General features: G+C 43.4%; 1 protein-coding gene across 1 annotated transcript; it reads left to right on the top strand.

Annotated features, from left to right (window-relative positions):
* Positions 1–252: 252 nt before the first annotated feature.
* On the top strand, positions 253–23,668 carry aass (aminoadipate-semialdehyde synthase). The gene is made up of 24 exons (XM_020635003.3): positions 253–374; positions 1,948–2,179; positions 2,276–2,452; positions 2,774–2,858; positions 3,728–3,795; positions 4,312–4,458; positions 4,552–4,630; positions 5,600–5,727; positions 6,331–6,479; positions 6,968–7,090; positions 7,727–7,838; positions 8,048–8,107; positions 8,270–8,337; positions 12,579–12,700; positions 12,839–12,968; positions 13,761–13,871; positions 15,209–15,317; positions 15,885–16,025; positions 16,331–16,498; positions 16,902–16,985; positions 17,798–17,913; positions 19,380–19,468; positions 19,551–19,727; positions 20,640–23,668. The coding sequence occupies exons 2-24, from the start codon at positions 1,961–1,963 to the stop codon at positions 20,756–20,758; spliced, it is 2,781 nt and encodes a 926-aa protein (XP_020490659.2). The 5' UTR covers positions 253–374; positions 1,948–1,960; the 3' UTR covers positions 20,759–23,668.
* Positions 23,669–23,688: the final 20 nt, after the last annotated feature.

Raw genomic sequence — 23,688 nt, 5'->3', positions numbered from 1 at the left:
AATAAAAAAAAAAAAAAAAACAGTTTTAACTTAATAATTTTTTTTTTAACTTACTAAATTCTATGAAGCGAACAAGACTTTTTCTCTCAGCTTTTTTGGACTTCAGGGGCTCCGTAGAATTCAATTATTCAATAATTAACAAAAACCACATACTGTAAATATTCCCTCATGTAAGGAGATCACGCAACAGAAAACTGAGAGGAAATCGTCGAAAGTGAGTTTTATTCTGAAATTCATCCCGGAAACGCTTTACTCTGCCTCGTGGGTGTGTTTTACTGCCGGTCCTCCTCCTGTGTGTGAAGTTGCAGCTCGTCTCACCTCTGTGTGACTCGTCGCCACATTTCTTCGTCAGGAGCTGAACCTGAGTCAAAAAGGTGAGCATGAACCAACCACGCGCAGCATGAAGCTCGATCACTGTATTGATTAATCGTTAAAGTGTGTGAAACTATTCGACTGACTGCAGAGCTGAAGACAGACCCAGGGACAGACCCATGAGGTTACAGTATGAGAGGTTTAATCCACGAATGACAACACCAAACCCCGTTCACATTTTTACTGATTTTAAATCTTTGTTTAAATCCGGATTCAACACTGACATTTAAATATGTTGTTGTTTACCGTGAGGTGTTATTCTAAACATGTTCCTTACTGCTGTTATAAATAATCACTGCTGCACATCTATAAGCAAAATGTGTTTATCTGATTGTTTATGTTTACAGTCACAGCTCAATATTTTGATGGGATTTCTCTATGAAGTCTGGCAAACACAGCAACTTCACGTTTACTGTATCTGTACCACCTGTTGCTCCCAGACTAGTGTCGTCCAAACTTCAGATCCTTCAGGACCCTTTTAAAGTGTTGTGACATTAATCTGAAGGATCCTCAAGGAACAGTTTGACCATTTTGAAGTGCACACCTGCACGTTTCCTGCTGGTAAATATTGGATGAGAAGATTGATACCCCTCATGTCTGTAGGTTTTACATCCAGCCTGTTGGTGTAGCTTAGCATAATGGCTGGAAACAGAGGGAAACTGCTAGCCTGGATCTGTCTAAAGCAGTGGTGTGGTGCAGTTATTTTAGTAATTTAGTCTCCAGAGGGTTAATGCACTTCCAAATCCCCTCTCATTCACATCATTGATTGACTGACCATATTCAATAGTATGCTGAATTTTTTTTTATACCTAGGATGGTGAAGGGATGACCCTCCCTAGTCCCTATTCTGTCTCTAATTGGCTGATACAGACTGACTAAATATGAGTAGAGGCCTTTAAAGCTTTTTCCAAAGGCAACTGGACTAGTTGAAGATCTTGAATACCAGAGGTCTTGAAGGGGGGGGGGGGGGGGACTCCTACCTTGCAAGGGCAACTTGAATGAGTGCTGTCAGATATGGCCCCCTTAGGGAGGTTTTCTTACTGTCATTGCTTTGGGGGCCCCTCACTGGTCTGGGGCTCCAAGCATTGCCTGCCTTCCTTGTTGACAAGCAGCGCCTCTGCGTGTTCCTCTTCTCATGTAAACATTAAGTCCCGATGAACAGAAATCTGTCACTAAACTTTTGTTGACATTAACGTAGATCCAGTGCTCTGTCCCAGAGCTGCACCCTGAATGGTTGTGTGTCTGCGTTGTTCAGTAATTCTCATGTCTTAAGGTTGATTTTTGAGTTCTCAGGCACTGAATAAAAGTGCTTCCTGTTATGTTACCACCTGTGTGTCAGCAGCTCTCTCCCAGCAGCAAACCTGACCAAAGTCTGACCTCCAGTCGAACTTTGTCATCAGCGACAAAATACAAATTTACCTTCTTATTTATATGAATCTATCAGAGACGTTAGAAAAAAACATTTTTTGACTTTAAGTAGCAGTTTGTGTCCCTGACTGAATGCCCGATCCCCCATGTTTGCTAAAACGTGGCGTTTTCAAGCAGTGTGTGGCTCCGTGTCTTTGTCCTGAGCAGGGGGGGTGCAGCCATGTTTAGACTCCTCATTCGCCAAGGCAAGAGGGCGCCGAGCTGCCTCAATGGCCAGCGGCGATATGAGCACCACAGGGCCGTCATTGCCATCCGCAGAGAGGACGTCAACCCCTGGGAGAGGAGGGCGCCGCTCGCCCCGCGCCACGTCAAAGAGCTGACCAACGCCGGCGCCAAAGTCCTGGTGCAACCGTCCAACCGCAGAGCCATCCACGAGAAGGTATGGCGCTCGACCATGACACTGAAGAGAAACATTTAAAACATGTTGAGGCTTTCATACTGCCGGCCGTCTGATTCAGCCTGTGTTTGTTTTCAGTACTACATGAGGGCGGGCGCCGTCATCCAGGAGGATATTTCCGAGGCGTCGCTGATCATCGGGGTCAAGCGCCCGCCGGAGGAGAAGGTCATTCCCAAGAAGACGTACGCGTTCTTCTCCCACACCATCAAAGCTCAGGAGGCCAACATGGGGCTGCTGGAGGACCTGCTGAAGAAGGTGAGAGACTTTAAGATCCCCAAAACCGGACACTGGGACCAGTTCTGTCCCCATACCGGAATCTTAAACCAGTAAAAATCTAAATTCCCCTACCTGTTTCCATACCACAGAAGCAAAAATACAATCCCAGGCAGCAGATATTTCTTGATTTTAGTTACCTAAACTTTTAGGCAAACGCCTGCAAACGGTCTGAATTGCACTAATTTGCAACGTTTCAAAATCACAAGTCGATGTACCGATATTGAAGCGTTTGCCAGAGTTGGATGATTCTCTTTATTTTTGTCTTTCCTTCCAATAACGTTCCTAAAATCTCTCCCTCAGGAGGTTCGTCTGATCGACTACGAGAAGATGGTTGACGCTAACGGCTATCGGATCGTAGCGTTCGGTCAGTGGGCTGGAGTTGCAGGTATGTCAACCTCCTCCAAAACAAACAAACCAAAAATTTGCCTCGGACAGTCGGTCGTTTCTGGGACCGATTTGAGAGTGTTTGGCAGCTGCTTGTGTTGTGTGTGACCGTTACCATAGAGATCAACACCTGACAGCAGGTCTATTGGACCTTTTAAAGTCCGTTAAATTGTTTCTGCCTGAATCAAGAAGTCCGTCACCGTTTGGTCTCGCTGACCTGGAGGCTGCTGACTCAGATTTGTGTCAACATGACAACAAACTGCAGCAACAAACTTTAGTGTCGACGTTGCTGGCATGTGCAAACACAGCGCCGGCGTGCTCAACTCCAAAACTCCTCAAAGAGCACTGAAGCAAAACATCGTCAGCACTCACAATGACGTTTAAAACTTTTAGTAAAGAAGATAAAGAGCAGCAGCTGAAGGTATACGGATGTGTTTCAGCCTGAGGCTTTCATCACAGAATAATGTGGCTGTGACCCACTTAAACCTGGGAATGACTCAGTGGATTCATATTGGTGTCCCAATCTGAGCGAGGAAGCATGGCACAACAGCAGCTCCTCACACACACACACACACACACACACACACACACACACACACACACACACACACACACACACACACACACACACACACACACACACACACACACACACACAGCGCTGTGCTCACCTGCTGGCTCAGCTGATCCTGTCTGGCCTCTGTTACAACCACTAACAGCGGTACAGAGGGAGGATCACTTTGACCCCCCCCCCCCCCATTACGCCTCCGAGACATTCAGATTGAAGGACAGGTGTCACAGGGGTGTAAATATCTCACCTTGAAACGCAGGCTGAATATGGATTTGATCAAGATTTTCTTGTTTTTGTAGGAATGATCAACATCTTGCACGGACTGGGGCTGCGCTTCCTGGCTCTGGGACACCACACTCCCTTCATGGTAAGAGACTCGTCTTTTAAGATAGATTCCAAAGAGAAAACATCTCTGTGACCTTAATAATCCATCACGCAGACAGATTCTGATTCTGCTGTTTCTAAACTGAGTCGCTCATTTTAGATATTTTGGGGTCTGAAGTTGAAGCTAAAACAGGCTGTAATGAAATCGTTTGGCGCCTCATCAAAGTGAATCCACTAGACGTTAATGTGTTTTTTGTCCCTGACAGGCTCAGGTTGTTATTCTCAGAGTCAGACAACATTACTGCACTCCGCGCAAAAAAGGCGGAGTGCTTGGAAAAAAGACGCTGTGCTTTTTCTCCAGGCGGCCGCTCTCTGCTGAGAACGCTCTCTACTGTCCCTTTGTAACGTTGTCAGACACTTAGAATAACGACCTGATTCTGTCTGTGATCTAAACGAGAACGTTTACAGCCCGCTGCTCTGTGGCTGCTGCATGAAACAAGGAACAACCTTGTTGTATAAATCTATGTCATCACTTCCTGTCTCTCTGTGCTGTTATCAGCACATCGGCATGGCTCACAACTACAGGAACGTCAGCCAGGCCATCCATGCAGTGAGGGATTGTGGGTACGAGATCTCCATGGGGCTCATGCCTAAATCTATCGGGCCCGTGACGTTTTGTTTCACCGGCACCGGAAACGTCTCCAAGGTACCGCAACTGTTTGATACATCTCAGAAATCAAGAGCACACCGAGGGATTCTGGAAGTTGTAGTTCTTAATGCCTGTCTCTTCTTCCTGCAGGGAGCCCAAGACATCATCAACGAGCTTCCTGTCGAGTACGTTGAGCCTCACGAGCTCAAAGACGTCTCTGAGACTGGAGGTTTGGAAACCCCCGAGCTTGTCTGTGTGCTTCATGTCATATGTGTGCGTCATGTTCAGTGCTGTGATGTTTACTAAAAGAAGAGATGCAGAGCTTCAGTCACATCACAAAAGAGCAGCGACCCTTTAAATTATTAACTTACTTTAATTTTCTTAGCGCTTTCTAAAGATCTCCACTTGTTTTCCTCGTACCCCAGACGTGCAAAAGCACCAAACAAACAGAGAAATAGTCCAAACTTAGCTCATTACTGTGAGATACGGCATTTCATGATTTTTTATTTATTTATTTATTTGTTAGGGACAGTGCATATTAATGAACAGCTGTAACAATTACAGCTGTAAAAATGCCAGATTATAGCAGAAGTGCTAGTTTCCATCTGTTGTCCCTAGGCAGGTAATCTGTGAGCGCACTAAATGTTTAATTGTAGCCGGAAAATTAAAACAATATGCGCCGATCGCCCAGTGCTAAGGTGGCTTGTCACGTTTTTTATATTCTCTTACCTTTGTTATCTTACCTTTCATGCTGTGTTTTTGAAGATCTTTTGCATTATGGGTAATGTGCAATATGTTTTCTATTGATTTTTATTCATTGATTTGAGTGAAAGCAGCTTAATGTTTGGCAGAAAAACGACTGAATGAACCTTTATCACAGGAAAACCAGCGTTCTTATCTCAAGCTTGCAAAATTAAAAAAAAATTTAATACCTGTTTTTTTCTTCTAAAGAGTCGGCTGCGTCCTGAATACCGTTGTGACCATTATACTAGTGTTAATATATAAAAAAACTCACATATAAAAGCAAACTCAATTTGGATTTTTAGTCTTCAGGTCTACATGCTAATGTTAGAACATGCGTTCTAAGCTGCTCTCGGGTGCTGCATTACTGCGCTTTTAATCTGATGTAAATGTTCTCTCAGTTAAAAGAGGCTTTTACTGATTTATCATTAAGAGCATGTTGTTGTTTTCTTGATAGACATGACCAAAGTGTACGCCACCGTCCTGAGCCGACACCACCACCTGATGAGGAAGAGCGACAGCATTTACGACCCCCTGGAGTACGAGAACCACCCTGAGCTGTACACTTCGCACTTCAGGACCAGCGTGAGTCTGCTCGCTTTTACTCCTCCTCCACCGCCAACACCACCAAACCCTTCACTGGCCCCCCCCCCCCCCCCCCCCAGTAACTGCACCTCCCACCTGCTCCTGTCCGTCACTCAGAGGCCTCGTCCTCTATTTCTATCCACACACTTGCTGGTTGGAGAGGCGGTTTCAAAACTGGTGCAACAAACTGATCGCTTTAAAACTTTGTGTTGACTTGAAGGCTGCAAAGGAAAAGTCAAAAGATTGTGAAAATAACAAAGAAATAATCTAACCCTGACATTTAAAAAGCAGAAACCTGACAGTTTTTGACTTTTACCCATGAAAAACATGACGGAATAATTGATCAAATGGTTGAATCAAAAGTGATTTCTGTCAGCTGATTTTGAACGAGTTATAGAACGTCTCTTGGCTGCTGGTGTTGATTTTGGAAGCCCAGAAGTGATGACTGAGCAGCTTAACTTTTGTTTAAGTCTGTATTTTATTTTGAAGGATAAAGCTTCTGACTGTCCCTTTAAGGACATAAACGATGCTTCCTGGCTGTAACTGTAAAAAGTGCTCTCAATGCATTAAAACTGATAACATGTTGCATCATATTGTCCACAGGTGGCGCCGTACACAACCTGTCTGATCAACGGGATTTACTGGGACCCCCACACGCCCCGACTCCTCAGGCGAACGGACGCCCAGAGGCTGATGAGACCGCCAAAAGTCCCGCCTGCCGCCACCGAGGGGTCGCCTTTGCTGCCTCACAAGTACGAACATCATCAGATTGAATCCTACCAAGAGAGATCTGTTTTTTCTGGTTTTCTGATTTATAAGACACACTTTTAATATACCTATTTTTGAATTTTTTTAAAAAGAAAACCCTGGAGCATCCAAAGTACCACCAGTATGTGGGGAACGCTGTTAATATAATTATTTCTCAATGCATTAAGATTTATTTTAAACAGAACTAAAGGGCTTCGACCAACGCAGGAAACATGCTCATTGTTGTATTTTATTTAAAGTATTGTTGGTGAATAGATGTTATGATAACTTCTTTCCTTTAACAACCTTTCAGTCAAACTCAAAGGGTTAATCCTGACTCCCTTGGTGAGTTAACTGAGTGTGTAGCGGTGCAGTGTGTTCCCCGCTGAACGCCCACAGAGGTCACGCGTTTATCTCGTCAGGTTATCGGCCATGTTTGCGTTCAGCCTGTCGCTCGGCCCTCTCTCACACCTACTCGCCTCTCTTCTCACAGACTGTTGGCCATCTGTGACATCTCCGCTGACACCGGGGGCTCCATCGAGTTCATGATCGAGTGCACCACCATCGACAAGCCTTTCTGTATGTACGACGCCGACCAGCACATAGATCACGACAGGTACTCGGCAAACACTCTCACCTGCACCACCATCATGTTCTTTTATCTGTTGATTAAAAGTGTTGTCATTTACCTCCTAGAATAACAGAAACAAGATGTGTATGTGCAAATATAAAGTTGAGGTCACCTCTGTTTCCAAATATAGAGGACGGTCACAGACAAAATACTTCAAATCTGCAGTCAGACCGGAGGACGAGCAGCTGTACCAGCTTATCTCTTCTATTTGTCCAATCATTAAAACTGAGCGTAGGTCATGGGGTCAGTTTTTGATAACAGCTGATCTCATGCAACCACCTCATCAGCTGATGGCCAGCTGATTTACTTCAAAGCATCCTATTGGCTAATCACACTCATGCTGTTTTATTTAAGCAGCTCTAGTCTACCTACTCTTTGCTGCTGCTCCTTTTATGCTGTTCTTACTTAATCAATGTCATGATGTTGTCCTTGACGCCTGCTACTGTTTGGGATTTTTGCTTTCCTTGTTTAGACGGGAAGGGCAGGAATGTGTGCACTTCCTGCCTAATAAGCACATTGAAGGGCAGCGAGATCCCAGAACAGAGCCGTACTGCCAAATGTTAATAATTACAAATAAAGTATTTCTCTTGACAAAATGGTTTTGTGTTTGTGTGTCTGCAGCGTGGAGGGAAACGGGATCCTCATGTGCTCCATCGATAACCTTCCCGCTCAGCTGCCCATTGAAGCCACAGAGTACTTTGGAGACCGGCTCTTCCCCTACATCTGGGAGATGGTAAGAGGTCTGGGTCTGAGGTGAGGTGAGAACAGCAGAGGGCATTACTGCTGGGTTTAGAGCTGCTGCTCTCTGCTGGTGTCAAACATGCTGGTTGGGTTTGCTTTGGGAGAGAGCTGTTTAGCTGGTTTAACACGGTGAACTGTCGGGACTCGTTTCTGCAATCTGTATCTCTGTCAATTTTTAATAAGTGTTTGTGTCGTTCTCAGCTGCCTTCAGACGCCACCAGACCACTGGACGAGGAGGACTTCAGCCCGCAAGTCAGAGACGTAAGTCAAAGAACCCTCGGAGCAGAGGAGGCTGCAGGGGAAGGTTTCTGTTCTTTGTAGATCTGAAACGTTTGATTTGATATATTATTGATATTTCTGCAGGTAATGAATACCTTTTAAAAGACGTGCTGCATCTTCTTCTTGTCTTATTTTATCCTAAAGGCCGTCATCACCTCGAACGGAGTCCTCACCCCGAAGTTTGAATACATCGAGAAACTACGAGAAAGAATGTAAGTCTTACTTCAGACTCAAACTTTGAGCTCGTTAGTGTGTCTTTTATTTTGGTGTGTTGTCTTTCTTAATGTATTTAAATTAGGGCTGTCGGCGTTAATAAGTCAATTATTTCTAATCGCGTTATTTTGTCCCTTTCGGCACACCATAGTTATGTGACGAGTCCAGAGTCATATCCACCTTATGACATCAAACATTGACCTTTGTTACCGTTCCTATCAGCTGTTTGACGTCAGTTTGGGATCCAAAACCACTTTCTGTTTCTGATGATGTCGATCGTACTCCATATTTATTTATTTTTCTTCTGAAGTCGCGTTTGATCTTGCGAGTTTCTGCGCGATCTTGTGTCTGTGCTATCTTACTACAAACAGCAGGTGTGTGGTCAAGCGGTCCGGCCGGGTCGTCTAGTGTGAGCGCTCGGAGGATTATAATATTAATAATCTGTCAGAACTGTGGTCATGTCTGTTGTCTCCAACGTTGTTAAAATCTGTTACGATTTGTGTGTAGCCAACTTAAGACTGCACAAAAATACAAAATAAAAGCCCCCAATTTTTTTTTAATAAAAGCAAAATAACGGAATTTCAAACGTGATTAACTCTGGAATATCAGCGTTTAATAACTGTACTCGTTGGACAGCCCTAATTTAAATTAGCAGCTCAGCTTGTAGCTTGTTAAAAACGATTGGTAAAAATGTACTTTGAAAACTTGTTCCACTTGAGTTAATGCACCCAATCTGTGGATGAAATGTCTGAAAGATTGCGAGAGAGGTAACGTTTGTGTTCTGTTTGAGTTCTAATGTAGCTAACCTGTGCTAACTTAGCATCTGTATAACTTATAATAATAGCATCTTAGCTAAAAGCTGTAAATATTTGTGCTCTATTCTCCTGCTCTCCTTGCTAACTCGTCCTTTTTCAGCTTCACAGCTTGTGGTGTTTTAGTCTCAGTGCTGTAACCTAACCGTTACCTGTGGTTGTTCCTGCACAGTGCTGCCCTCTGCTGTCTGCTCTGCCAACCTGCCTCTGCATTAACACCTTGCATGGTTAGCGTGCTAATAAGCCACAGCTGCTAGCCTACGTCAGACGCTGGACCCTCGGGTGTCGGGGGGTAGAAACACCTTTTTTTTCTCTCTTTTCACCAAACCCGCCGTCACCTCCTCTACGTCATATCACTCTGTCATATTTCACCTTTCTGTGTGTGTATCATCGATCTTTATCAGAGTCACAGGAGCCGATCGTTACCAGCGTTATATCTCTTTAGCCGAGTTTAAAACAAAGACTGGAAGTGGTAGGAACCTGCTCGCCTCCTTTCATATAAAAAGAAAAGTAAAGCCACGTCCCATATTTTCACTTTCCAAATTAGTTTTGCTGTGTTTCAATAAATCAGTTGTTTCTTGCAGCTATTGGCCAGAAGGAGCTTTCTGCTGACGGAAACATAAATACTGTGGATCCAAAAAGTAGCCACTTTTCCCAACTATCGATTTGGTTACCTAGCAACCTGCGCCAATGATTTGTCCGGTGCTCGCTCCCCTCTTGCTCTGCGCCCGGACCCTGCAGCAAGCGCAGAGCACACTGCATCCTATCTGAAAGCCTCTTATTGTTCCAATTAAGTAAAGCCTCACAACATAGGGCTTTCACACTTGCTTAAAAACCTAAAAACTCCTGATATTTCCCAGAGCACACTGAAGTCGGAAAACAACGACTTCACAATTCGGAAACTGGGACCATCCGAGGAGCCCATGCAGCGTATATGTCAGCCCTGTGATTGACTGGCGAGCAGTCAAGGGTGTAACCCCACCTCTCGCCCAATGACAGCTGGGATCGGCCGCACTGCAACCCCGTAAGAATTAAGACGCCAATGTTTTTTGATATACATTAAATTTGACTCATTAGCGTTTTTCGCAAACAGTCAAATTTTTCTCTCGGACTTTTCTCCTCCAGCCTCTTAGTATTTTTTCTGCAGCAAGTAGTCCAAGTGAGCTGATGTGAGAACACAGCAGGATATTCTCCGGATAATTCACCTCAAGCCAATAGAAGGGGGAGTGACGTTTCTATAAATGTGTCTGCTGCACGGTGCAGAGTGTCTGCACGCCACTTCTACGACCTCCGTCGAGTAATTAAACGGCTGCATTATGTTTTCTGTTCTCCAGTATGTTCTTCTCCGCTCATCTCAATGAATATTTACACTATGGCTAAGACAGACAATGATTATCTCCTGTGACTTTGAAAACAAACGCTCCATCTTGCATGGTCATCTGTAAAATCCTCCTCAGCGTGTCGTTCCTTTTTAACCTTTTTGAATCAGCTTTGATTTAATTTCTCCGTCTGATATTCTATCTGACACATTTCCTCCTTTAAAAGCCTCACAGCTTCTCTCCAGCTTCGGTCGACGCTGCTCTTCAAAGATTTGAACGAGCTCTCTGACTTCATGATGTTTGTTTTTCTTTAGCTGATTGATATTCAGCCTCCGTGCACCATGACTCTGTGAACAGCTGATTTCAGCCTTGTCGTCCGCCCCTCTCACAGAGACCTGGCTCATATTTAGGCCATCTTTAAGACCTGATGAGTTTTCTCCCTAAGTATCATTTTTCCAGACAAGCCATGCCTCCAAATCTTAATCCTTCTGATTGAGTTTGGCTCCTTTAAGATATGTAAACTCAGGGAGAAATCCTCCGGAGGGAACGTCTCTCTTTTCTTTGTTTTTTAATTAAGGAGACGAGGCCCCGGTGCCCGCTCCGACCTCCAGTCGCTCTCGTGCATGTACGTGGTGTCGCATCCAATTAGGGCAAAGCTAACGAGTCCATGGCTCTGGCTCGTGGGGGATTTGAGGCCCGCGGGTGGTTGGTGGTTGGTCGTATTGATGCCACAGGTCACCGGGGGCGAGGCCTCTATTATGATGTTATTGTTGTTATGATAATCCAGCATCTCTAACTGACTCCAGTTTGTTCTGAGAAGGCCTCTCGGATTAATTAAGAGGCGTGAGAGTGTGAGGCCGCGTGGTACAGTGGACTCACACAGGGTTACAGGGTTACGTTCAGCCTCTTTGAAAGTGATAAATCCATCTTTTCAGCGATTTCATTGATGGGATATTTCATGTAAGTAAAGTTCACACACGTATTCTTTATGAAGGTCGGCTCGTTATGTAGAGAATTTAATATCACGGTACTGAGAGTATCAGCGGTTGAATATCTGAATAAATGAAAGCCATCATCTCAGTGATAAGAAGGTTAATGGTATTTTAAAATAATTAAGAGATGGACCGATTCTGAGTGTTTTTATAACTTCTTAACTCTGTGTGTCTGTTTTTCAGACGAGCTTTGTGATTGGATGAATTTAAACTGTTGTCAGCATGTCGCTGATCATTCTCAGTGACGCTGTCAGACTCTCTCACACCGCCGACTTTCTCTTTCACTTTTCACCGTGAAAATCAATCTGAGTTTGTCCAACGGGAGACTTCTTCTCCTGCCCGATGAAAACCCTCTCCTCTGAATCAGTTTGTTTGTTCACAAGAACGACAAACTTCAAACTGATGCGACACAGAAACACATCTGCTGTGACCCGTTATTTACACGAGCCCACGATTGCCAACAGGGACGATACATGCATGAAAATATAATTTCCACCTGTGATTATCTGGTAAGTAATTAAAAAAGGGGGAAATGATCATGTTAGTGTTTTATATTTATTATTTTGTTCTCCTCCCCATACTCCTCCCTCCTCCCTCCTCCTTCATCTCCTCATGGTTCAGTTCAGATCCTCAATCACATCAAAAGTGTCTGATCAGAGGTTTCTTTGCCTACTTTTTACACATTTCACTGTCACAACATAGATGTTATACTCTGATCTGAGAAACACAGAGAAAATCTGTTAATTGATTTATGAAACATAAACAAAGATACATGTGTGTGCAGTTTAATCAAAACAGTAAAAGATTCCTGCGGTGGGCGGGGGGAGACAGCGCTCTCTTAAACATTGTAGAAAGCTGTCTCTTCTACTTATTCATCTCTACGCAGGCAGAAAGACTGGTTCCCATCCAATGTTCAGATTAAAATGAGTTTTTTAGATTCAATCTTCTCAAAAATCATTAATGTCTTTCTGGTTTCTTAATTATTTTGCCAAATTTGAGGGTTTAAATCTCCATCTGTTGGGTGGAAATGCAGTTGGATAGACTACCCTTCATTTGTAATGTCATTTGTGTGTGTTTTATAATGGGGCTCTAAGTCGGTGTGTCTGACGTCCTTCAGGGAGAAAGCTCAGATCCTGAAGAAGGCCGGGATGAAACGCGTTCTGCTGCTGGGTTCAGGATATGTCTCAGGACCTGTGGTCGAGTATTTGACTCGAGACGAGAAGACCCAGGTCACTGTGGGTGAGTAAGCTCTACAAAATCATTCAGATGATATTTAAAACATGAAACGGGATTATTCACACTAGCTCGGGCTGTAACAGACACGATTGCGTCACAGGGGTGTAAACATGTGCTGTGTCTGTCTCTGGTTGTGTTTAGCGACTGTTCAACTGAAGCAGGCCGAAGAGCTGGCTGCGAAATATCCCAACACCATCCCCGTCACACTGGACGCCAGCAGCCAGGAGGGACACCTCGACTCTCTGGTCAAAGATCATGACTTGGTCATCAGGTAGGGTATGCTGTAAAACATGCTGAGAGATGGACGGGGAGAATCAACTTCCCCCCCATGTCGAGGTTTCCTTTATTTGTTTTCAGGGAAGGGTTGTTAAATCTATGACTTTTTCAATTTAACCCCCGTGGTCACAGATTTGAAAAGTATTTTGATTTTTAGGCTCTTTTTAGTTGACTTTATTAGTACGCAATAATTTTCAGGCTTTTTAATCAGTTGGCCACACCCCCAAAAGTAGGCAGGGCCACAAGCCAATTATCAGCTGTATTTGGCATCAGATTGGCCTCCAGTTTATCACCCAAATAGGGACTGTTAGGATGCTTTCTGCTTTGCAATCGCACATTGTCTTCCCCTGATGTCCATCTTTAATTGAGCCTCGTCCTAAAGAACTGTGTCACCATACTTCCCCAAGTACTGACAATGGTCTTGATCAGAGCCAGTCGAGGCATTTTCCTGTATGTGTTAGCAGCAAGCTAACCAACTAAGCTATACATCCTCGTGCATCTGTGAGAAGTTGTGCCCACACTGGAGAACAATGTAGCAGCTTCTACTGTTTTCTTCATCGTAGTCCACAGAAATGTTATTTCTTACAATAGCTGAAGTCTGAAACCTTCCTACCTACCTTGTGAGGTCGTTACTTTCATTGGATGACCAAAAAAAGAAGCTGTGTCGACATCTTGGACCGCCTTGCTCACCTCTACATCATACGACTGAGCTGAATCTACATCACCATTTACAATATGCAAAGTACATTCACCTCTCCTAACCTGACCTCCTCCCTCTGCTCCCCAGCCTGCTGCCGTACTCATTTCACCCTCTCATCGCCAAACACTGCATCAACAGGAAGGTAAACATGGTGACAGCCAGCTACCTGAGTCCTGCCATGAAGGAGCTGCAGAGCAGGTGAGTTCACAACACGCAGAGATTATACAAACAGGATATTTTCAGATGTTTCATCCCCAGTTATGAGCTAATTATTATCCAGGATCCAATATACAGGAGTGAATGTGTGCTCAGCGCATGGACTTTAACCGAAGTAGGAAAATATCTTCTCTCAACTATTAAAGAGACAAAGTGTTGTGAATGAAGGTAGAAGTTGAATATGGTATTAAGTGATTAAATTTGACTTTTTGTGGAAGAAACTGATAATTAGAAGATACTTAAAGGAGCAATATGTAACTCTGACTCCTAGTGTTAAAAATAGGTACTGTAGTCCAAATTTAAAACATTGTAGAGAGCTGTCTCCCCCCCTGGACACTGAAGCTTCAGTGTTTAGCCAGTTCTGCATCGGTCTGTAAACCTTTCTGCGTTCTAACCTCTCTCCATTTTTCAAAAGCATCTCCAATATTGATCCTAGTTTGAGCACGTTTCTGCTCGTGGAGTTTATTAGAAACATGCAGAGGCTTTTTAGGTCGGGTACAATCACTTCTATCTGAACCAGTTCTCTTGCCCGCTTCCATCACTGCAACACCTGTTGGTTTGACCTGATAACTGGTCTCATATTTGGCAAACTGAGGGATGTCCAAAACGGCCGTGTGGGGGTGCCTTAAAAACGCCTTCCTTCTGGTCCAAACAAATCCAGAGCATTCAGGACCAGAATCTAAAGTTAGAAGGAGGACATACTGGCTACTCCTTCGTGCAAATGTGAGGGTAGCAGGGTTGGAGGTGTGTCGCTGGAGGATAGCGGAAGCTTCAGTATTGAGGAGGTGTGGCCAAAAAGGCTGTTTGTTTTGGTGCTCAAGGGCGATATCTACTGGATGAAAAAGTTGCACATTCTTCCTTTAAAATCAAGAGTTATGTTGAACTTTCAGTATTAATTATTTAATAATTTTTAAATTAAAAAAAACCCACCAGGGATGAAATAATAAAAATCAAAGGGAGAAAGATTTTTTTTTTGATGTTTTGACTTCATAAGTAAAGATCTTCTCCTCTGCTTTATATCGGGTTCTAATTTCAAAACCTGACCTTTATTCTTCACATGTTGTCGTTCCATTCAAACCCAAATTAAACTAAAGTCTCCCTCATCCCTTTATTTCATATGTTTGAGCTTCTGTAGCAAACAGCCTTGACTCAGCAGGCACATCACAGATAATTATCCTCAGAAATAAAATTTTAAAAAATCTTGTCAAACAAGTTCAGTTGGTTTAAAATCTGTGTGGGGTTCATTGAAGTCAAACTAAATGTGTGTGTGTTTGGGTCTGTTTGTGGTTGTGTGTGTGTGTGTGATTTATGTGCGTCAGTGCCGAGGAGGCTGGCATCACCATCGTGAATGAGATGGGATTGGACCCGGGGATCGACCACATGCTGGCCATGGAGTGTATCGACCAGGGCAAAGCAGACGGCTGCACGGTGAGTCAGTACACACTCTTTGTGTGTGTGTTAGATAATGATGTTTGAAGACACACAGGCGGAGACTTTATGCCAGTTATATTGATCCATGATTGAACACTTGGCCCTGTTGCTGAAGTTCACTCAGGTTTGAAGGTTTGAGGTCAGATTCAGGCGACACAGGAGCAGATGATTTTTTATTTTTACATTTCTCACACTTGATGATTTTTCTGTATCTGACTTTTCATTAGAAACTTGTTTTTTAACCAAGTTGAACAAAACAGGAGAAATATTTCTTCCTGCAGCTTAGTAACGAGCATCTTCTGAGGTGTGTCAGAGTTATGTCACAGGCAGCGTCTCAATCATAATCGCTCTTAAAATTACAAATAAATGACTTTAATTATCTTTAAGCGCTGGCTGTGTGCTCTGAAAAAGACGCTTTCTGCTGTTTGAAAATTGAAAAAAGACGCTGGCGCTCAGAAAAAAAAGCGCTAGGTGGACACGGGGCCTAAGTCTTATTTATGATCAACCTTATCCATATCCACTGAGTTGATTGACAGGAAGTGATTTGACCTTGTGAACCCTCAGGTGGAGTCGTATAGCTCGTTCTGTGGCGGTCTTCCTGCTCCTGAATGTTCCGACAATCCTCTTCGCTACAAGTTCAGCTGGAGTCCGTACGGCGTCCTCCTCAACACCATCAGCCCCGCCATCTTCCTCCGAGACAACGAGGTACGGAGGCCCTAAAGGTTCAATACATGTTTTTTTTAAATGCAATTTGAATTTGTTCCTGTACTGAGAGAATCTGTTTGTGTGTGTGTGTGTGTGTGTGTGTGTGTGTGTGTGTGTGTGTGTGTGTGTGTGTGTGTGTGTGTGTGTGTGTGTGTGTGTGTGTGTGTGTGTGTGTGTGTGTGTGTGTGTGTGTGTGTGTGTGTGTGTGTGTGTGTGTGTGTGTGTGTGTGTGTGTGTGTGTGTGTGTGTGTGTGTGTGTGTGTGTGTGTGTGTGTGTGTGTGTGTGTGTGTGTGTGTGTGTTCAGGTGGTGAGTATCCCGGCCGGCGGCTCTCTGATGGACTCCACCTTGCCGATGGATTTCCTTCCTGGATTCAACCTTGAGGGATTTCCAAACCGTGACAGCACCAAGTACGCTGAGTCGTACGGCATCGAGACGGCACACACACTGATCAGAGGAACGCTGCGCTTCAAGGTACAACACACACACACAGACAGAAACGAAGAAAAGTCTGCACACTAAATGTCCTTTAAAATTTGTCTTATCTGGGTAAAGCTGCAGCGCAGAGATCAACAACAGGCACGCTTTAGCCTCTGCACATGGGGTACATGTCATAACCACCACCACCGCTATCCTGCACCCCATTAGTGTGTTTAATAGTTTAGAATGTGCCACTTTGTATAAATGTGTAAGCTTGTGTTTTAAGTTGCATATATTTGCACACAAAAGTCAAAGACCTTTTTCTGTATTTGCATGTAAAACATGAAGCATGCAACTTATGTAAGAGAAATGTGGTGCTGCTAAATCCTGATTCCTTTCTGTATCTGTGTAGATAATGACTTCTGTGACTCACTGTAGCTCTCATTGTGCACCACAGGGCTTCTCAAAGGCCATGAGTGGGTTCGTCAAACTGGGTCTGATCAACAGCGAGCCCTGTCCAATCCAGCACCTCACACCCTGGGTAAGAACCTCCGCTGAGAGTGGATTCAGTGTAAAAAACAAAAAAAAACACATCCAAACTGATGCACACACGGTTGAAAGGCTGCCTTTTGATAGCTGCTTTTTCTCCTTTCCGCTCTTGCACCCAGTTTTTTATGAAATTAGCTGTTTTGCGGCTCTTCCACTTGACGCTTCTGACAGTGAAGTTAAGAGTCTTTTACTGTCAATAGCTGCTTGTCAACATCAAGGCTGTGGTGACCTAAGGCACTTTGACAGTGATGAGTTTACAGCGCATAATCTTTGTCCTCTTTTATCTTCTCGGGATGAAAGAAACACGCAGAGCTGCTAGTTCAAAGCGTGTTTCTCACAACTCAAAGCACGATAAGCTTTTTTTTTTTTCTTCTCCACTTCTCTACTTTTCTCTATGAAAACACTCAAATAAATATTTTTTATTTAGAAAAAACAGCCAGGAGAGAAATTCAGAGAATATTACCAAAATTTCAGAGAATATTACCAAAATTTCCTCGAATGAAAAGAGGAGTAGGTGATTGTGAAGGAGTTGAAGAATTAAGACCTTGTGCAGGTGCAAAACAGAAGCTTAAGGGTACATACAAGGAGCTAAACAGAAGCTGAAGGGTGCATACTAGGCTAGGATTTCTCAGTAGCTAAAGAGGTGCTAGCATACAGTCCAAATGCTAAACAGAAATATAAGGACGTGTAGGAGCTAAAGAAGAAGTTTTAGGGGACAATCTGGGAGACGGCATGTGAGAGCGTTTTGTACTGTGAGTGTTTTGGAGGAACTAAAATAAGAAACTTGATTTGTTTTCTCTACAGAAAGATCTCCTGTGTAAGCAGATGGGATTATCCTCCTCCATTTCCCAGGATGCATATGAAGAAGCTGTTTACGAGCGCATCGGAAAGGACGAGTTTGCGATGGAAACCCTGCGATGGTGAGAGAGGAAAACACTGGAAAGTCATGAAGTACCTGTAAAGTCTGGTCACTTTTAATACCTGTTGTTTCATCTAAAAAGTCGGCTGCGTCCTCTACACCAGCGCGACCGATTTACCGGAACAAAATTCTGTGATGGTGAGAGTGCAGCGGCCCCCGTGACACACTGCACGCCACCTGAAAATCAACTCCATTCATTGATACTTGCGAGCTCTGGAGATACAAAGTGGCGCAGACCAGGCTACCAGGGCCGTGTTTTAAAACATCTTTTCTCCCTCATTAGCTGAAAATCCTTCATTTAAAGGTGTTTAAACATGTGGAATTTTTACTCTGAAATATCTAAATTGATAAAAAAATGGCAGATGCCGTGACAGACACGACATGTTTATCGTCTCCATGGAAACTCTAGAAGTTGCTGTATGTGCTGCTGTGATAAAAACGTCATGTAAATTATACTCGGATACATTAGCTCGTCTGTAAACGTATTCTCTTCCTCAGGTCTGTTTAACTCGGTCATCTTGACTATGGTCAACTCGGAGTATGTTTTCATCTGAGGTGGGAGTAGCACTCCCATGATTTCCCGCCAGCCTCGACGTCATCTTTTGTTATTGTTTTGATTGAGAGCCCCCGGTGGCAGAACTTGAAGAGTGCGCCTTTAAAGAAAACAGTGGCTTATTGTTTGGTCAGTAAAGCTCTTTACATGCTGCACTGATTGAAAGACTCCTAAATGAAAGTCAACGAGTGACCAGTGGAGGTGGGCTGCACAACTCGTGGGGTCGCTTTTCTCTGAGAGACCCCTGAAAACAGACTGAGACTTATCTTCCAGATTTCACCTTACTTAGAAAATGTGGACATAAAAGTTGAGTGCATTACAAAAGCAGAGAGCAGGAAGTCTAGAAATGAAGTAGAGGAAAAGAGGTATTTTTTTTGGGTGTGTTGTGATGGTTGTGGGTCAACAAGGCCGAGGATGCTCCTCTTCTGCACACTTTTTCGCTTTCCCTTTCCTAATGAGGACGCCTGAAGTGGTGTAGCGTGCACACTCTTCAAATGAAATCAACTTTTCCAAGTGTCTCTTCAGACCAAGGCTCCACGCTGCCATTGTTCTCCCGCCGCTAGAGCCGAGGACGAGGAGGTTTCGCTTTGGCATTGAAACGTAAATTCCCGCCGCAGTAAAAGTAAACCGTTGGAAACATTCCATTTGTGTCATTAAAGAGAGTAAAAAGCCAACTTGCTCACAGCTCAAACTGAATGACTTGTTGTTCATTTAATCAATTCCCCAGCAAAGCAGAGACAAAAAAACAACTGCTCATCTCTTTAGAGGAAGCCAAGGATGCGGGGGCTGCTACTGCCGCAGCGCCGCCAGGGTGTTAAAGCAGAATCGCTTTCTTTCAAAGCTTTGAAAAAGGCTTTGTGAAGGTTAATCTATTCTAAGGATTTCTTTTTTTTTGTCTGTGTGTGTGTGTTCAGGTTTGGGATGCTGAGTGATGAGTTTGTGCCTCGTGCTGATAACATCCTGGCTGCTCTTGCAAAACATCTGGAAGCCAAACTCTCCTTTGGTGAGCCAAAAGCCTGATTAATAACCGAGAGCAAAAGTCAAACTGGTGCATCAGTTAAGAACGATTTTTCTCCCGTGTGCAGATAAAGGAGAGCGTGACATGATCATTCTGAGGAACGATGTCGGGCTCCGCCACCCGACCGGCGAGCTGGAGACCAAACACATCAGCCTGGTGGTGTACGGAGACCCCAACGGCTTCTCTGCCATGGCCAAGACTGTAGGATACCCAGCAGCCATTGCTGCTCGCATGGTCCTTGAAGGTCAGTGAGATTCTGTCTAAAAGTCTTAGGGTAGGGTAAGGAAAAGTCTGAATTTTCTCTCATAACATTGAATATGAACTTTAAAGAAGTTGCTGTAAACGGTTTGAGAACTATTTGACTGATCTGTGGATCGAGACCAGTAGAAAGTTTTTCATCACTTTTGGTTTCAGGTGTTTTTTAGTTGCCTGCCTTGCCTGTTGATACTTAATCGCAATTAATCACATTTTTAATGACGTGTTTCAAATGCTATTTTTTCGCATTTAAAAAATAAAAATTGATAGGACGTTATTGTGAATTTTTGTACTGTCTTAAAGGTCACATATTCTCCTCATCTTCAACCAGTTTCAATAAGTCTCAGAGCTCCTCAAAACGTGTGTGAAGTTTCTTGTTCTAAATCCACTCTGATCCTCTATTTCAGTCCTGCTCAGAACAGGCTGTTTCTGTGTCTGTACCTTTAAATGTAAATGAGCTGTGTCTGACCACGCCCCCTCTCTGGAAGGGCTTGGGCGTCTCGGGGCTTTCTCGCTCCATGTCCTATTGTTTACAGTGAGAAGGCAGAACAAACACCTAGCTGTGGGAGTGTCACCCACCTGGGGGAGGGGTTACTGCCCTTTGTGATGTCATGAAGGGAAAATCTCCAAACAGCCTGTTAGAGCACACATTTTCTGAAAAGTGGAGCAGGCAGAAGACGTTGGGGGGTTTGTAGACGGACTAGGGACACATTAGTGTTAGAGGAACATGGTGAAGTGGAATTTTTAAGACTGAGAGTACTTTACTTGCCGTGTGCTTTTATTGTGAAATAAAGTATATAGCTTCTGGTAGATGGAAGGTTAGGACTTTAACTTAAGCATAGAAACAGGAAGTAGTTAGGGATCTAGTTTAACCTTGGTGTGTGTGTCTTTCTCTCTGCAGGAGAAATCACTACAAAGGGACTTGTGGTTCCGATGACTAAGGAGGTCTACGGCCCGGCGCTGGCCCGACTGAAGGAGGAAGGACTTCACTTTATGTCCAAGAGCAGCCTGCAGGAGTAGAGGGGAGCCTCGCGTGGAAGCAGATAATCACTTACAATCTCTCACACACAAAAAGAAGCTATACTCCAATCCTATCGTCTGGCTTTTCTAGTTGATCTGAACTGGATCTTCTGACACACTGAGACTTACCTGTCTGAATGTAGTCCCTGTTTGAAATGAAACCTGCCCCCCCCCCTCCGGGTTCTGATCAAATGTATAGTAGTTAATTTTTTAAGTAAATATGAGAAATATGTCAAAGCGTAACTGCAGGAAAAAGCCAAATAGGTCAAAAGGATGAATCCCTCAAAGTTATTTTAAATCTATTTAAAGGAAACGTGATGACAGGCGGCTCTACAAAGATTATTAAGTAACTCCCTGTTTTTAAGTCTGAGGTCAAAAAGGTCAAAAAATTTGCAGCTGAAAGTTAAACTTTCTGAGTTTGGAAACCAAACCAAAATGTTTCCTCACAAGTGTAAACTGTATCAGAGAGAAGTTCTTCTGTGAAGATGTTTGAGGTCGACTGTTTAAAGCAACATCGTCCGAATACGAGCAGAGCGACTGTCAAAGGAAAGACGTTTATGAGTCTGCTTATGCATCAAAAATCTATGTTAATTCAGCTGCTGTTTGAAGTCTTTTAATGCCTTCACTCTGGCACAAACCTCCTGCTGAGCTGCTTGTGTGAGCGCAAATAGCAGTTGGATAACAAAAATGGCCGACTCCCGTTCCCTGTTTGTGAAAATGTCGACCCTCTTCTTGTTGTTTACTCTCTGTAGTTTAAGGTCACTTAGAGTAGCATCCTCATCATCCGTCCACACAAACGTTTATACCTTAAACCTTAAAACAGTTCTGTTATAAAGTCACAATGCCACCTACGGGTCTGACATGTGTACTACAGTTGTTTTTTGCAGATCCATGTTCACAGCAAATGTTGTCGTCTGAACGCTGAACCTTTTAGAAAACGATAATGAAGAAAACGATCCCGGTTTCAGAAGATCGTTGTTGTGTAAGCGTCACCCTTTGCAGCCTGTCGTTCCCCGCCACAATAAAGGCATAACAGACGACACATTTTCACATTAGCTAGCGGCTACCTCTGCAGAAGTGAAAAGTGGTCAAAGTCCATCATAAACTTTTCAGATGTATCGTATGTTTGTTTTTAATTCTTGCCCTCAGAAGAATTAAACATGAATATTTGTTTTTGAGACACTAAGGTTAGCTTGTCCTGTCAGGGTTGGACTTCTCACAGTTTAAAAGCATTACCAACTACTTCCTGTAGCCGTGATATAAGTGAAATCTCTTATGGGCTACATGGGACATTTCTCTCATTGAGGACAAGATTAGAACAAGACAATTCAAGTGAACTATTAACTAGGGATGCACGGACACATCGGTTCAACATCTGCTGATATCGGCCCTGTTGACAGACATCGGTAAATAATGTGGCATGTAGTGATGTCAATAACAGATGTTTATTGCCGACATCTAGAACACCGAACTCCTGATTCAGAGACAGGATTGGGCAGATGAAGTTACCTGTTGGACAAACGCTGAGTGGTTTTCATCGTCACACGAGAGGAAATGTTGACCTTACACCAAAACAAGTCGGTATTGGCATCGGATTTTCCCAAACGGTGCATCTCTGCTATAACCATTTAAAAATCTCCACTTTGCACACATTAGCATTATTTAACCTGCTGATGTCAAAGCATTACAATCTAATTTGCTATTACATTAAATACAAAAGTATATCCTTCAACACTATGATGCACCTTCCAAATTTCCATCATTATTGAAAAATAAAAGTGCATTTAACCTCAAATCTTTAAAGGAAGAATGTGCAACATGTTACACATACATATATCATGAATCCAGTCTATCCTGTGTAAATGTGTCTCTGAGTCATGACTGTCTACAATGAGTGAGAAGCTCGAGTCCCGCTGGCTGTGTTGTTGTCAGAGCCGTGTTTACATGGACGGGACGGCCGGCTCCTCCCCTTGTGTATAAAAGCTGTTTTAGTCAAGGACAAGAGAAAAAGAACATACTCACTGATTATTTGGATGTTAGTAAGAGTTTTTAGATCATGGTTATTCTGTGTCTGTTTACATGCAATGTGTAGCTACAAGTTAACTAAAGAGCGCTAACATTAGCATGCTAACACAACAATGCAGGACACAGGCGATTGCAGCTCGAGCCAAGGACATTTTTGTCCACTGCTTGTGCTAAACTCCTTTGTGTCAGTGGAGGGGGGTTGGAGGTATGTCTCTGGAGGAGAGCGGAGGCTTCAGTATGGAGGAGGTGTGGCCAAACAGCAGTTTGTTTTGGTTTCATGCTGGTGCTCAAGGGCGACATCTACTGGATTAAAAAGTCGCATTTTCTTCCTTTACTGATACGCGGCGTATTATCTGACGGTATAACAAAGAATATTTCAAATGTCTCTTCTTTTTAAGTATGATGACCTCACGATGTCGATTCTGTAAATTAAATATTTTGAGATTTTCAGTAACATAAATTCAGACTCATGTCGGGATCAGACTCGTAGAAATCTTGATTTTTTTATCCGTTATTTGTGGGATTCGAGTGGTTTTCCAGACTGCAGAGTATTTATTGTCCGTCACCTGAGTGATATTTATTTTACTTTGTGGGGGGTGGAACCTTGTAAACGGTGGTTTGTTGTATGCTTTAAAGGGGTGAAAATAAAGAAGACACAGAGTGTCTGAGAGTTATTTTACATGTACCTGAGATATATTTTTAAATATGATGTATAACGGTTATGTCTGTTAGGAGTGGGTCTGCAGAAAGTTTGAGTCAGAGGCAGATTGGTAACTCATATCAAAGGTTTAGGGTTAGGGTTCATATGAAGCTGTTAGCTCTGTCTTTAAAGGGAACAATGATCAACATTAACACGATGTGAGTCAAATAAAGGATGAAAATAAACTCTGTGTTGTTTTGATTTA

Source organism: Labrus bergylta, chromosome 7 (genome assembly GCF_963930695.1).
Source record: "Labrus bergylta chromosome 7, fLabBer1.1, whole genome shotgun sequence".
Lineage (NCBI taxonomy): Eukaryota > Metazoa > Chordata > Actinopteri > Labriformes > Labridae > Labrus > Labrus bergylta.
The sequence above is the reverse complement of the archived record's forward strand: the minus strand, read 5'-3'. Positions and strand labels throughout refer to the sequence as shown.

Coding starts and splice junctions, on each gene's coding strand:
- aass (XM_020635003.3), top strand. CDS start 1,961: ATGTTTAGACTCCTCATTCGCCAAGGCAAGAGGGCGCCGAGCTGCCTC. Junction 8,108..8,269: donor TCAGCCCGCAAGTCAGAGAC/GTAAGTCAAAGA, acceptor TTTATCCTAAAG/GCCGTCATCACCTCGAACGG. Junction 19,469..19,550: donor GGAAGCCAAACTCTCCTTTG/GTGAGCCAAAAG, acceptor TCCCGTGTGCAG/ATAAAGGAGAGCGTGACATG.